General features: G+C 39.4%; 1 protein-coding gene across 1 annotated transcript; it reads left to right on the top strand.

The window, feature by feature from the left end:
- The first annotated feature begins 3,313 nt into the window (after positions 1-3,313).
- LOC139720550 (steroid 17-alpha-hydroxylase/17,20 lyase-like) lies at positions 3,314-15,493 on the top strand. Its single transcript, XM_071631902.1, has 9 exons — positions 3,314-3,473; positions 4,487-4,660; positions 6,169-6,262; positions 7,146-7,304; positions 8,299-8,507; positions 11,876-12,001; positions 12,839-13,078; positions 13,756-13,854; positions 15,198-15,493. The coding sequence occupies exons 1-9, from the start codon at positions 3,314-3,316 to the stop codon at positions 15,491-15,493; spliced, it is 1,557 nt and encodes a 518-aa protein (XP_071488003.1).
- Positions 15,494-16,693: the final 1,200 nt, after the last annotated feature.

The following is a 16,693-nucleotide window of genomic DNA, read 5'->3' as shown; positions in this document are numbered from 1 at the left end:
CACGGACGGATATACAAAATGTGTGGATAAGTACAAGGGCAGGATGTACAAATTGTTCGGCAGGAAAATCATTGAATTAAGAGTTACAACCGCAGCCCAATAAAGTAAAGATTGAAGAAAATTATAAACGGCTGACATGGAACATCAGGTGTTATTCAAAATCAGCTTAGATACAACATTATGGTCTGAATATTTGCTTGCTCCATACTATCCACGACATAATGATAATTATTGATTAACAGAATTTGATAGTAAAGCTGTAACACCATGCATTAAAGGTTTGTGCTCTTATCCAAGTTCATTCTTCTTGAGCTCCTTCTTTTTTTCTTCTTCTTCTTTACCTTCTTCTTCGTCCTCTCGTGTGAAACGCACCGTCACAGATTCCCACAAAAATGATGGATAATTTCTTTCTGTATACCCCAGCAAAAATCAAATTGTGTGCACGAGAGATGGGAGGTTCCTCAGTTCCTGGCGAACATTCAACGGTCCATCAATACAGGAATACCCAATATAAACGGGACCTTGTACTATTAATAAAAGACAGCTGGAATCCGACTTAAGCTAGATTTACCTGGGTGAGTTTAATGAGCGTCCAATTAGGTGATCAGCTAAAAGGCATTTTCTTTTTCCAGAGCCTGCTGTTCATGGGGTTACTCCTCCTTCTCGTCCGTTCGCTATTATAGTCTGTGTGGGCCACCTCTCTGCTTGCACACTTTGATACACTGAATGCGCGACTACCCAAATCCACCCATTGAAACTTAAAGAAGTGGTCACGTGATATAAGTGACTCGCTTGATTGGTCACGGCGTGGAAGAAGAATCACGGTCTTTTCACCTTGATCTCGTTCTCAACAACTGAGAATCTTTACGTGCACGAAGAAAAAGAGAGGATTTTTTTTTTACAAGGTTCTCCGTCTATGAATTATTGTACTTATCATCTATATGTCTTCACAATTCCTCATTGACCGTAATCCTTTAATTCCCTCTGGCAGGCATAGCTACACAAGTGAATGTATACGTGTACGTGTGTCCATTATTTTGTTACTCTGTTTTTTAGAGGGCTTCCAGACTCCTTTTTTTTTCTTTACTTCAATTATCTTTCTATTCATGTTCTTTATCAGAGGGCACACATTCTACAAGCTCTGTCTTTTAATCGGAATCTCCATTTTTCGCAATTTGCGTGTTGTTTATTCACTTCGATCACTTCAGTTTTCATATCAATGTATAATTACTATAAGGTTCCACAATATAGTCTTTTCATTCTACAATGTTTTGGTTATCTTATTCTCTGTTACCAAACAAAGTGAAACGTAATTGGTTTTAGTTGAGAAATGAAATGAACTTTTGAATTGACTTTAATTTAATTTAATTGTAGCGAAACGCCTCTACGCCTTCTCGCAATCAATTTATCATTACATGATATTTAGTATGTGAAGTTAAAAAGAGGAAATTTAATCCTTCGTATTAAATTATGGTGAAGTTGTTTGATGTGTTTCACTAAGCTATAACAGCTTCGTAGAATGTTAGGGATGTGGCTGCAAAATCATGATACAATGAAAAATAAGAATTATAATAACAAGAAAAACATTATTGTAAAACGATGGCAATTTGTTTCATATCTGTCATAATTATATCAAATAATTCTGCTGCAAATTATAGATTTCTTTGAGACAAAGGGTGCAGGTGTTTAACATGGTGCCTCATGCAAAGAAGGCAAAGAAGATCTCTCTTATCAACCCCCAAGTAAGGACTGATGAATGACTTGGTATTTACAAACAAAGATGAATTAATTGAGAGGATTGTTTCATTCTGCAGGAAATTTGAAGTTTGGAAATAGCGTACGATAAAGGTTCTTTTCTTAAATCGATGACGTATGATATCATGGCGTGAGGCTTAACAATCCTTTACTACAGCTTAGGGATTTCTGTAGAAGTCATGCAAACATCTTCGATGCACATTAACTGCATGTATTTACTTCAGAGACCAACGACAGTTTCGTTCTCCTTTCTCGTTCAGTTGTAGGCCTAAGTTGTTGCTTTTTCTTTTCAGTTCTTCTTTTCCGTGGTGCCAACAATAATTTGCTGGTTGCTCACGCACAAGTAGAAGAAAGGGGGGGGGGGGGTGAGGGAGACCGATTCCTGATAACCCCCTTGGGGTGTGAGCAGAGTCTTGGATGGGGTCAGAGTTCTTTGCCTTTGTCGAGGGACACAAAAACTCCGTGTGAGATGGCCGTTAACCAAACTGTGGATATTGTGCGTTTTGTTCAGTGATATCAGCTCACGCGGTACACCCGCCGTTTATTAGCAATGCGTGCGATGGAGACACAGTGTGTTCAACATTGACAACTTCAGGCATTTCTGTCGTGCACATTTGACGAGTAAGGTAGGTGAACATCATTTTAGCAGTTGCGAGAGTCGGTCTGTGACACTGTCTAGCTGCATGTGTTGACTATCAAGTTGCGAATTTATCAGTTAAGTAAGTCATGTGTGCAGCTCAATGGTCTACTTTGCGCGGTTCATAATACAATGAGGTGGTGATAACTCAATTCACTCGCTCCTGTGAATTACATGCATAGATCGGCATCATCTCACCCAAGTCATCAGTTGGAAGAGGTAAGAATACCCAATGGGCTATCCCATATAGTATACAGGTCTTATCAAATCATGTATAGGAATCGTTAATTTGCTATGTCGCAACACCAGCTTGACCCTTGCGATTAGTTTGAATAAATGCCCATAGCATATGAACTGATGAACCATGGTTTTGAATGTTACTATAAAACAAGTGAGGTGGGTATATATTGTACGTGTCTCTTTCTATCTCGTCCTGGACTAACTGAAACTATTATTATTACTGTACATTGTATTGCATATGAACAGGAAGGAAAGTGAGCTAGTGAGACACCTTCGTGATATGAAGCGTATACTCTCCCCTGATCTCACCAGTAAGGTGAGACACCTCCGTGATCCCACCCACTCAGCGAGACAATTATGAAAGAGTTCATATAACTGAGAAATTCTCTCTTCCTCCTAACCGTATACACAGTCCTGTCGCTGTACACAAGGGTCTCGCACGGAGTCTGGTAGGGAGATATCTTCCTCCCAATTCTCAAGAGTAAGAGGTCATTCGAAAAATGTTTTATGTCAAGCACGAACTGTTCCTGCGCGTTCATAATTTTTTGCCATTGAGAGGTCGTCATTATTTACCTATTTCAAAAGGGTTCGCTATGCTGAGATTGGATCCCTTTCTCTCCCCCACCTTTTTTTTTTCTGTCCAGAACATCATCTAGCGTGTCGTCTGTGCAGCTGACCAGCATGGCGAGTGTTACAGATCTATTGGAGTCCACTGACCGGACGTTTTTCTTTGTCGTCTGCACCATTGTGTGCCTATTGTCTCTTGCTCTGTGGTCCAGCGCCCGCCCAAGGGGGTTCCCGCCCGGACCACGCCCTCTTCCGTTCATCGGGAGCATTTTCTGTAAGGCTTGGTTGACTTCCGTTTTTGTTTTTGTTTTGTTTTTGTTTTCGTTTTTCTTAGAGATCTTAGATTCTTCAAAGGGGAAGCTCCACTTAATGGTAAAGTTTATTCAGAAAAGAGAAAGAGCAGAGAAAAACAAAAAGATCGGTGAAAGCATCGAGGAAGACATGAATTTAAGGAGAAAAGAAACGATTTTCACGTGAATCCACAAAACGGTTGGTAATAACAGAATGCGATAATGTTATTGCTTGACCTCTTTCCCCTCAACTTGTACAAAAAGAGAGAAATAAATCATTTAATCTATGGAATCATCTAGGGATCAGAAAAAAAAATCGTTAAATTGATATAATCGCTTTACGAGCTATGAAAGAGGCGTATCGTCCCAGTCTGTTCGGCACACTGTTGTCATCAATCTCAGCGACTCTTGGCTTAGGAACATTGTATTCTTTCCGGTCGAGGTTACATTTACTTATAATTAATGATACGTAAACATTGTACTATTTTTACTCTTTCCCGTCGGAAACACCTATATCCGTATATAGTCGTACAGTGTTATGACAGTTATTGATTAATATAACTACATTGTAATTGTGTTCCAGATAAATCTTGATATCCACGTATACAAGCACAAGGTCTGTTGCACATAAGACAATTTTTTTGGGGGGTCAAATCTATAAGATAGTTGAAGTCGTCACTTACAGCAATGAAATGGCCACATTCAGTTCTTCATCCCAAATAGCCCACTTAATTCTTTTTCCAAGTGATGACTATTTACCATGCAGTCATAAATGAACTCTTTTTCTCAACCCCCCCCCCCATTTATATATCTCTTTTCTGCCTTAATATCTTTTCTGCGTGTATGTAATATAAAATTCTATTCTCTACCTCTGTATATATTTGGTAATATAATACATTTTTAGTAGTTCCATGGCTCATGTTATGGTATTTCTTTATTGCTATATCTCTGTGTATTATTATTACCTCTCCTTTTATGTTGAGTGCATCTTATATAGCAATGACAGCGAGTCCCGAGGAAGTGTTCCGGAAATGGTCAGAAGAGTTCGGCGACGTGTTTGGGTTCAAGGCTGGCCAGCGGTGGATCGTGGTCATCAACCGTCACGACGCCATCAGGGAAGCTCTCACCAAGCACGGAGTGGAGTTTGCCGGGAGACCGGATTTCTTTTCGTGTAAGGTCGCGACCTTTTACTCCTGATAATCGAAAAAAAAGTTTATCGCTTGTTTGCTAACTTAATTACTAGTATTCGTTTGTGAGCATCGTGTACATTGCGGCTGCACCTGTATTTTCAATTGTTCTTTTTGTTTACCTGATTGTATATCTCTGACATCGTCACCTGGCTTCGCCAACACAAGGGACATGTCGTTTCGCAACAAAACAAAAAAAAAAAAAAAAGAAGAAGGGAGGGGGGTTCTGTAGACAAGCAAGCGATCGTCCGTGGCACAACATAATAATATATGGTAACAGCTAAAACTGCATTACGGTGTTAAACCATACTAGTCATCATTGCGAAACCGAAACAAACGGAACAAACGTGTAAGCCTTAAATATAGTTGATATTTGCACTGGTTTAAAGGGAAAAAAGGACAAATAACTGAAGGAGTTTGTTAGATAAACCCCTGTTCACAGAGGCTACGTCTTTCAATCATTCCATCTTTCATTTTCACTTCTTTCGTTTGACCTTTTCCTTCCCTTTATTTATCAGTTCATTCTTCCCCAACCGTTTCTTTTGTCTACGCGAAATTTGTTATTAAAATCCATACGATATACGGCGTGAGTGTCATATGTCAATAATAATTCATAGTGTTTCACTGAAGCATGGCACTATTCATTGCTATTTAAAGTTCTCTCTAGCAAACAATGAAGAGACTTTAACCCTTGTACGTCTCATATTATGATAAGAATAACGAAATGTCATCAAAAGTGCAACTCCGCGATCTATTTCAAAACATGCAAGCTTGACTAAGAGTGACATCTGTTTGGAATTTCCTTGACGGCCGCGGTTGCACGAGAAGTTGGCAAGTGCATTAAATTCTCCAGTGTGTGTAAGCAGAAGTCTGGCTTCCCTTCCCTTTGCAATCAATGGTAAATCGAAAAAGTGATCAGGACTATTAAACGATAAAGGAAAACCTTCCTCAGTGCGACTCACAACGGAAAAGGATAGCATCACTCAGACAGTGTTTCAGAGGTGACATGTTTTGATTATTAGACCTATACGCACTGTATTTTTACTGCATAACGATCTGCTGCGATGTAAACGGTTATTCCCCTCTCTCACGCTTGTCTCGAATCTTTCTCTTTTCTTCCTGCATATCCCCTTCTCTTTCTCTTTCTCTGTCTTTGTGATATATAATTTGTATTTATGTTCCTTTTACAACTGCCATTTCTGCCTATGCGGTGTTTTGATAACTATAGCAAAAGTGTTTATGTTTTGTGAATATTCTTTGTATGAATTTATCAAATGATTCGTGAGGAATATTAATGTACCAATGATATCAAACAATGATATTTAGGGGTTTGATGGGGAATAACAACTGTGTGATATGTTGTTTCTTTTGGGACTAGTCTTTGTTTTGTTGTGAATTATCAAGCATTCTAAAAAGTCAAGGTGTGTTTATGTTGACATGCTTTTATTCTCAATAATCCTTGATATCTTTTCATTGCTATAATTTTTGTCAGTTGGAGCCTTCACCTATGGCTTCAAGGATATCATTTTCAGCACGTTTTCGGAGACATGGAAGTTACACCATAAGCTGGCAAGTTCGGCCCTCAGGTAAAAAAAAAAATCGATTAATTTTCTCTTAAATGTCTTGTGGTGTTTGCCGGCAACACGGTGTCCAAGATCAGCAAATTTAGGGCACATGTTGATTATTAGCGCAAATGCTCTCCATTCTCTTCGCTTTACTTGAAATGAAGATTCAGCGTGTATGAGGTTATTGATATTATCGTCATCCTAGTCATAATCAGGCTAACTGACGCTGTTGGTATCGATCTGCGACATTGTTTGCCCGATGCGTGCAATACCGGCAGTAGTTAGAAGTTGTTGACGTTTCATTGACAGTTATCTCTGAAAATTCATAGCAAGATAAAGGCATCTAACAAGAAACAGGAAGAGCATGCGTATCAGTTGCGATGCAATGACTGTCCAAATGACGTCATGGAAGGTAGCGGACCTCGGTTTATGCATATTATACGTTGTTACGATCATGGAAACAAAATTGACGGCTCTAGCTTATTTTTGCTTTGCAGTAAACTGGAAATATCGCTATTGTATTTCTTTCTTTTTTTAAAGATTGGAGCCCAATTCATTTTCTTTCTGTAGGCCTATGCCCCTCTGGCATGGAAACCATTGGATTTAAAATTCAGATGATCTTTTCGAAAGCTACTGATTTGATTTATTGTGTTGTAAGGCATTGATAGGATTGGGTGGTTTTACATAATGGATATGGTACTTGTAGAACGGTTATTGACTCGAATGATTTGATGAATGCTGTACCGTGGTTATTGGTATGACTGATGTGTTGATCGTTGTGAGTCATGTATAATCATTGACTATAGGTTGACTAGATGGATGTTGTAGAAGCATGCGAAAAGTGATTCTATACGTTACATTTTATCAGCTCCTCATCGTTTCAACTCATTTTCTGTCTCTGTAGACAGTTTGCGACGGGCGAGCGTCTTGAGACCATGCTACACGCCGCCTTCGGCAAATTGGAGAGCTTCGTGGCAGACCGCGAAAGCCAGCCGGTCGACCCGAAGCTGATGATCACCCTGCTTCTCTACAACGTCATGTCAACCATGTGCTTCGGGAAAAAGTGAGATGGATAAGACAATATACCCCTACATTGTGTTGTGCGTATGATAACAGGGGCGGATCCAGGAATTCCGTAAAGGGGAGGCGCCTTTACAAAATTAAAGGGGGCGCATCCCCCCCCCCCCATTTTGCCTTTTTATTTCTTTTGTTTCAACAACAAAAGAGGGGGCGCGAGCCCGGTGCGCTCCGACTCTGGATCCGTCACTGTAATAATGATAATGGTTATAGCTGGTTTTTATATATAGCGCATTTTAGATTTGCCCCGATCACTAGATACATTATTTTCAGCCAGCACTGACAGTGCTTACTCTCCACGCACCTATTCATTGATGAGGTGTCCCTGTCATCTCTAGCCAGGATCGAATGAAAGCAATAGGGAATTATCAGCAAGATGGAAGCAACGTAAGCTATCAACAGCCAAAGTCATGGTTATTTTCAATGCGGACCGTCTTCCCCGAGTCGTTCTACGACATTCAGCACTATTTCGTGTACTCAAGTCACTGAGAAAAACCAGCCTTAAATGAAATAATCTTCTTCTGCGCCTTCACGACATTTTATAGGAAACATTCTAGTCAATCTAGCACATTTTAGCTTCATACTTACTAAAACCAATCAAAACATTTTTACTATTGTATATCATATGAGGAATGGAAGAGCCTGAAACGTTATAGCTACCCTGGAACCATAGAAGTTATAATCTGGAACCAATCGTTAAATAGCTTCATACCAACAAAGGTACATTGTCCATTCAAGCAAAACCACTATCACGGAGGTTCGAATATCATGATTTTGTAGTTATGTCAAAACTAGTGCAAATGTGTGAATGTGTGAATATCTTAGGCTTCATATCATAAGGAGGATGGGGTGCGTTTATTGTAATAATGGTGAATTACACGTCTTCTTTTCTGCTCCCTTCAGTGTCATTTCAGTTTCTACTCCTCCTCAACTTTTTTTTTTCGATTTGCCGTTCATTTATTTATTTTTTCTTAATTTAGTTACGACTTCATGGAGGGGAAACTACTGGAGTGGAAAGAAAACAACGAGCGGTTAAATCAGGAGTTCGGAATGGGCGTGGCAGCAGATTTCTTCCCCTGGGCGAGACACCTGCCCACTCCTGGTGTGCGAATGGTGTACCGGATGAGAGATGTCTTCCACCAGTTTGTCTGGGATGAACTGGAGAGCCACAAGAGGAACTTTGACCCAGGTAATCTGTTTTCCTTCCATCCGTCATTCCTTCTCCTTTGGTCGTATCATCAGGAAAAACTCAACGCCATATTCACGATGACTTTCATGACAGGAATATAGGGTCAACACAAACGAAAGAGTGACGGTTTCAACAAACCGGACCAAAAAGTTACAAAAGTATTCTATCGATGTTTGGGTTAAACGTAACAGTGATATTAGTGACACTCAAATAATTATGCAGATTGGATGAGGTGATTTTATCAGTCACCTCTCTATAAGCCACCCTCTGACATGTACACAAATCTCCGATTAATCCCCCTTTTGACATCACTCTGCGCAGGACGAAGATGTATAAGGAAATTATGATTATCCTTTCCATCAACGTGTTCTAGAGTGGTGTTTATTGAGCACACATGACTCTGAGTTGAATTCAAGAGAAATGTCATAATACCTGGATTGTAAATTAAAAAAAAGAAGGAATTTCAATGCACGTTATCATTTAGCTGGAAAGTTTTGAAGTCATCTCTCATGTTTTATGTTTCATGTTCGATGTTTTCTCTTTTCGTCCATGTCAGCTGTAATGAAACGTCAAATAGTTTGTGTGATTTCACTATTTTCTTATTGATGTCGATGTGAATACGGAGTGGTGTTTCCTTTATTCGTTAAACAATCCCTAAAGATCGCTGGGTGTATTGTAGCGATAGGAATAATGACGCGAGGATGACTCTACTTTAGGAGAAGTTTGTTACCATGGTGACTGACTTCAAACAATGTGAGCTAGGATCTCGTTCACGAGGGCGAGGGACCGTTGCTTAACCGCTCTCATTAGCGCCTTCCCCCCACGGTAACAAATTCTCCGAAGACTTGATACACTGTGTCAAACCAATGTTTACGAAATTGCATTTTGTTTTTCTACATCGTGATGATTAATTCACGGGATAATGCTGACCTCAAACGCGATACTGTACCACGAATGCCAGTACGTTATCACAGGTAAGATAGGAAACGCGCCCCCAAATGTATCTTGCTGTCTGCCCTTGCGACTCATGAGCCTGACCGGATTTTCCGCTGGGAAAGGTCTTACTTGACAAAGAAATGAGGTAATCGTCTCCGATAGTCTAGACTAGTCACAAGGCTTTCCAACATTTTATTTTGTGTTTTTTTCCACAGGGATATTACATGACTTTGAAAATTACAAGTCTGTTATTAGTTCGATTCAAGTTTTAAGCTGTTCTCAGTTACCGTTTTCAGCAGACTGATCTCATTCATACCGATATTAGCACCTTGCAATGCTGTGAACAAGATACTTTATCGGTTGTATTTTTTTTTTTTTTGATAATGTGCTTTGATATTCCTTAGCGGTGAATAAGAAATTACTTGGAAGGTATAATTCGTTATCATTATCATCAGTAGTATCAGCAGTACATGTATTACATGTAGTACAAGTATCCTTCTCATTATCATCATCATTGTTATGATATGAAATAATTACTATCATTATCGTCATCATAATTATCATCGTCATTATTGGTAGAAGAAGTAGTTGTAGCAGCATCATAATCATCTTTATCGGTATCATAATAACCTGGATTTATAGACAAAGATACAACAACGCAGTGATTACAAGTCAAGCGCTTTTATCGCAAAGACTCATGCTGTCGAATATCCTACTTGATGTCCTGGGAGTGCCTTACTTTAATCCGTTCGACTGGACTTACTTGGGAAAATGACGGAAAGTACGTTTTCATGACTCATTTGGGTCACTTCTTATCGTCAGTTCTGACTGGCTGGCGAGCGTTTACCTGTGATGGATGAGTTATATCTGCGATAATATTGCCTTCATTGTTTAGACGTCGAGGAATTTTCGGAATCACCGATTTGTGTGTAGGTGAAAGGTTGTGTTGGAGGTCCCCCCCCCCCCCCCCCCCCCCCCGTGTTGAAGGAAAAATTTTCCGCGTCTACATATACGGCTTCAGGGACTCCTCTTTCAAACCATCTGGTTTCCGTGTCAAGGATGGTAACTTCTTTGTCCAAAAAAAATGTTGTCCCGCTTTGTTCAAGTGAACTGGAGCACGGTTGATTCGTTTCTAGCTGATGATCCGGTTTTGCGGTGGTAGTAAAGACGTTTGTGAAGAAGCTGCATTGGTCTCGTCAATATAATTGTCTTTACAACCCTTCCCTTGACACCAAATCCAGTAAGTCACATAGTTCTGTTTGTGTTTTGGAGTCTTGTCCTTGGGATGTGCCAGTTTTTTGTCGAAGAGGGTTGGTAGCCTACCCTCAACAGAGGAGGGGGACTCCGACAAAACCTTTCACGAACATACAAATCGGTGGTCCTCAAAAACTCCTCGATGTCTAAGCAATACGGGCAGTAACATCGCTTGTTCATCCATCACGGGTGAATGCTCGCAGGAGAGTCAGAAAAAAGATTACGAAGTGACAGACGAGTCACGAAACCGTAATTTTCCGTGATTTTCGCAAGCAAGTCCAGTCGATCAGATTTAAAGTTCACCTTCATATACATGTGGATTGAGTGAATGCAGCAATATTAGTAGAACACATTAGTAAAAGTTGGGGGAAAATCTAACAATCCGTTCAAAAGTTATGAATTTTTAAAGTATCTGTGCAATCACTGCTGGAGGAGAAGACTACTACAGTGTATGATGTCGCATGCGTACTGAAGGAAAATAAAAAGAGAATTTCACAAAACTTGACTTTTTGAATAAAGTGCACATTTCTTCGACATGTTACTGACTTATGCTAGGGGTAATATCATTTCCCCTGACATCTGAAAGAGAGAAGTCGAGTGTTCTTTTATTATGTGAGAAAAGTGAGAATATCTTGAATTTTCTTTATACTTTCTTTGTATAGTTGTACTCATATGACAGCACAAGCTATAGTAGTCTTCTCATCCAGCCGTGACTGAGCAGAAACTTCAAAAATTCATAACTTTTGAACGGATTGTCCGATTTTCCTCAAACTCTCATTGATGTGTTCTACTAATATAGCTGCATTCACTCAACCCACCTGTCTGTGAAGGTGAACTTGTTAACGTGTTGTTGTCGTCATAACCAGGGAGGTGGCCACCTCCCTGTCATAACGGTTGATGAGGCTGTGAACTCGAAACGTAAAAAAAAAAATCCTCGCTTAGCATTTTGGCCCACTGCAAAGATCGAAGCAAGCTCGTTCTTGATACCCACACTGTCCCTTTTGATTAAGGTGGTATATCGAAATGGGTGTGTTACAATGATGGCGTAATGGTAATGGTGGGACCCACTTCAAGAGTTATGGTAACGCTGAAAGGGGTTTTGATAGGCTATGTCAAGGCGTCGTTATAACAATTACAATTGTTCTGTAATATCCGACTCATTTTGTATTCGTTAATAGATCACGTGGGGGACTTTGTCGATCTGCTGCTGCTTGCTCAACGAGAAGCTCGCGACGATGGCAGGTCAGACTCCGACAAGTTTACCGACGCTCACCTGATGCTCACCGTTAGCAACATGTTTGCCGGTTAGTTCCTGTTGCCCAGTGTTTATTTTTTTTGTTATATCAATTTTCTTATTTTCCTTTCTTTCTTTCCTTTCTTTCTTCATAGTTATCGACTTCTTGTTCTTGTTCCTTTCCTGTTTTTTTTTCCACCTCTTTCTCCTTTTTGTCCATCTCCTTCACCTACTCTTCTCCTAGTCCTTCAATTCCTGAAAATTGTCTTTTCAAGCTCTCCTTCAGCTTTCTTCCTTTACTTCAACTTGTTTCCCCTTCCACCCCACTTCTGTCCCTTCTCTTCCCCCTTCTCCTCATATTCCTTCTCCTAAGTCACTTCCGTTTATATTCCTTCATAATTATCTTGCAAGTCTTACCTCAATAACAACCAAAATTGAGAAAACCTACTATTGATGTCATCATAATGCAATGTGCCCAAAAGCAAGACTACTGGGAGACTATTGCAGGACTTGCCAGATTTTGTTATTACTTTTTTTTTTTGCAGATAGTTATTTGACTGACGACCTACAAAAAATAACCACCGGCGATTGCCTTGCCTTACTTAGCAAAGCAACGTTTCTTTTCATGTGAACTATATATGTGCTCTAATTAGCTCATCCTTGATCCCACTGATTTGATTATCGTCTCATCTCGAATAAGCATTGCTTGCCGAACATACAGTAATAAATACATGCAGGAAAAACAGAGAAATAGTAAAAAATCACAAACGTGCAGATGTGCAGTACAGTGTTTTTTTATTATATCATATTCATAATTCATGATATCATTATGCATGCATGCATATTACTCAAGCATGCATAGTTAACTGGTCTCAGTCATTAATCACCAATTGTCCCCAAATTTCAGCTGGAATACAAACCACCACCGAAACGCTGTACTGGGGTATCGCCCTCATGGCGGAGTACCAGAGCATCCAGGCCAAAATCAGGGCGGAAATCGACGAGGTCGTCGGTTGCCGACGCAACCCCGTGATCGACGATCGCGGGTCTCTCCCTTTCGTGGAGGCCACCTTATACGAGGTCATGCGCTATAGCTCCATCCTCCCCATTGCTGTTCCCCACGCGACTTCTTGTGACGTACGCTTTAGTAAGTACAGAGAATGATAAGGTGATAATAGTTATAATGATGATGATGATGATAATGATAATAATAATAATAATAATAATAATAGTGACTATTTGTAGAGCGCACAGTTCCTCTTCAAAAAAAGAATATAATCATCTAGGAATTATATATGAATAGAATATATTTACATGAATAGAATAGACAACAGGAAAGAGAAAATAACAAACAAACAAGCAAACGAATACCCTAAAAGAAAAAAAAAAAATTCTGACCATTACGGATTGCAGTTACGTCACCGTCATAGTGAGAGGAACAAGTATGTTTTCTGATTATTAGGTATGATACTATTACTATATGGGTTCTTATTACGTCTACGGTGCAGAGGACGATTTTGCGATAACGATACAAGGAGCTCATATGGTGTGTGTGTGTGTGTGTGTGTGTGTGTGTGTGTTGAGGTGTGTGCGTGTGCGTGTGTGTGTGTGCGTGTGCGTGCGTGTGTGCGTGTGTGTGTGTACACGTGTGTATGTGTGTTAAAAAAATATGAGAATAGACATTCACACTAATTACTAATTTCATAGGCTCAATGTTCTCGGTGTCGCCGAAAAGGTGTGATTAATGCTCACTTCGATCTCGTGAGTTTCGCTGCCTCATTCCAAAAATTGAAATATTTGAAATGATCTTTTCCACTTCTCCAGGAGGATACCACATACCCAAGGGAACTGTCGTCATGTGTAATCTCCACTCCATGCACTTTGATTCCAATGTTTGGGACAAACCCAACATATTTCTCCCAGGTAAGAAGGTGTCTTTCTATTCGGCATGAAACACACGGCATACACAATTACCGTTTTATGCTGGTTGAAAATGTACACCAGTTTAATTGTTTAATACCCAATATTCAATTGTTTTGATTTGTATTGGTATTTCAACTATTTGTTTTTGTTGTAATTATTATTATTATTATTGTTATTATTATTATTATTATTATTATTATTATTATTATCATTGTTATTATCATTATTATCATTATTATTATTATTATCATTATTATTATTATTATTATCATTGTTATTATTATGAGCATAGTAGAATAGTAGAAATAGTAGTAGAAGTAGTATTAGCAGTAGTAGAAATGGTAGTAGTGGTAGTAGCAGCAGCAGTAGTAGTAGTAGTAGTACATCCGTATTAGTAGTATTAGTAGTATCATGATTATCATTCATTCCAATATCGTTAATTTTATCATCGTCCGTCACTCATTTAGTTTAGTATGATAATAATCATAAGCATCATTTATTTAAATCGGCATCGTCGCCTTTACAGCAGATAACAGAGCGATGAAAAGATAAAGAAGAAACACATGACCAAACTGTTTTAAACAGGGCTTTTGCAGGGTCACGGTCGCAATCGTTTGGTTTTTGAGCTTCTTTTCCGTACACTTAGAGCTGGAGTAATAGATTGTGTCAACAAGCTCACGTCATTTTATTTAAACGTATGCCTAAATGTAGTACAAAGGTACATCCATCAATGTATATGTATCAGTGTCACATACTTTGCCGGCAAAATATATACTGATGTCATTCCTTCATAATGTGACACTGCGTCTTGATCAAGCCCTGCACCCAAGCACGCGCGGTTTTGTGATTCTTTAGGAGCATCACGGCCAAAATGTTATTACAATCAATAGGGGGGAATTTAATGTAATCATCCTCTACATTATATTTAAATATTAGTACATAAGGCCTTATCTCGGAACACCAACTTGTCTTACATGAGTAGCTATTAGATATCCCCCCCCCCAAAAAAAAAAAAACAACAACAACAACAACAACAACAACACTTCCGTCAGAAATCTGTGTAGACTCGCATGATGCTCAGTCTTCCACCTCCATTGACATTTTTAAAAAGAAACTCGAAACCCATTTATTTCAAGAACAATTCTGTTGATAATGTATTGTTCATTATCTATATTCGTATTTGACTTATGTTTGTTTTCTTTTGATATTGTAAAGTGTTTTGAAACATGTTCGCCTTAAGCGCTACACAATCTGTATTTTCCATATTATTGTTATCATTATTATCATAAATACTATGATAACCGTAATTCGAGTTACTGTTCTCCATGTCTATCTCACTCCAGAGCGGTTCCTCGACGAGAAAGGTGCATTTCGAAAGCCTAACGTCAGCTTTCTCCCCTTCGGAGCTGGCCGTCGAAGCTGTCTCGGTGAGGTCGTTGCTAAGGTGGACCTTTTTCTCATCTTCACCTGGCTCCTCCAGAATTACACGTTTCAGAAAGTACCGTCGAAAGAGGGCGTTAACCTTCTTACGGTGATCACAAATTCGTCCGTTGGGCGACACCTGGAAAACTACGAGGTTAGCATCGAACGGAGGTCGCCATACGATCCGGAAAAATCGGTCAAGGCTGAAAAGGACTAATGATTACAACACGAGTCAACTCAAATACCGTTTGTAGCAGGCATTTTGACAGTTTTCTTCTTGTTCCTGGGTATGTCACGACAGCTACAAGTGTATATATATTCGTACGATCTAATTCGCACAATGGACTCATTTAAGTGGGGAAGTTTTACTTCCACAGGTCTATTATGGGCAAAGATCTGGACACCGCTGAATGAAATACAGTGTTTAAAGTCTGATTACTGGCGCCGCACGAACAAGTTTACATAAGGAGTGTAATGTTAGAAAACTCCATTGCCAAAATCGACGGACATCACACTGTGCGTAGACGAGTTGATGAGTGATCTGGCAAAATACGGTTTTGGCGATTTCGAGATATTCACGTTTAGACTTTGAATGCTTGCCGTTTCGCATGTCTTCATTTACGTAGCTTTGAATTGTGTTCCATAACAAGAAGTGAACATGTATTTGTCATATTACTCCGAGTATTAATTAATTGTCAAGTATTTCGGAAAAATAGCATTTTAAAAAGATACGTAGTTTTGCCGGACCAATGCCGGTTACTCGCCAGCATAAATGATGTGGCAAAACCACGTAACTATGAGATATGTAGTTTTGCCTGATAACAGGCGAGTTGCTCGCTCCTTACGAGGCAGATATGCACAAGATGGACAGTGAAATAAGCATCGCACCATAAAGCCCACAACATGTCTCATTACTGTGGTTGATTTTATTGTTGTCGTTAGGTTTGTGTGTGTGATGTCCTTTTATAGTTAGTTTGTTTTGGCACTCATTACTCGCACTTTTTAACGCTGAAAGGATGCATGAACCATAACATAATGGCGATTCCTGCGGATGAAGTTGTTTGATAGAACAGAAGCCTGTGTCGGTGGTAGTCTTGTGAAATCAACACCAAAGGATTTGCCAAAATAATGTAAACCAATATGCCATTTACTGGTGGTGGTAAAGCTTTCCAATAACACTATCTGAATTTTGATGACATAATGCAAGGATTTGCAGATTAAACAAGCATGTAAATATGCTTCTATGATTGCCACTGGACTCTTCGCATACTGTACGTCGAAAGTTTCTATTGAAACATTTCTATATAGCCTACATTGTTGTTGTTTTTTGTCCATTTATATGATTATTTAGCTGCTGAGCGCCGTCTATTGATTAGTCAGTTTCGTCTTTTAGCAAGTGAAAACCCCACCTGAACAA

The sequence above is a fragment of the Diadema antillarum genome, unplaced genomic scaffold, assembly GCF_040938485.1.
Source record: "Diadema antillarum isolate AM-2024a unplaced genomic scaffold, OU_Dant_1.0 scf00000129, whole genome shotgun sequence".
Classification (NCBI taxonomy): Eukaryota; Metazoa; Echinodermata; class Echinoidea; order Diadematoida; family Diadematidae; genus Diadema; species Diadema antillarum.
The sequence above is the reverse complement of the archived record's forward strand: the minus strand, read 5'-3'. Positions and strand labels throughout refer to the sequence as shown.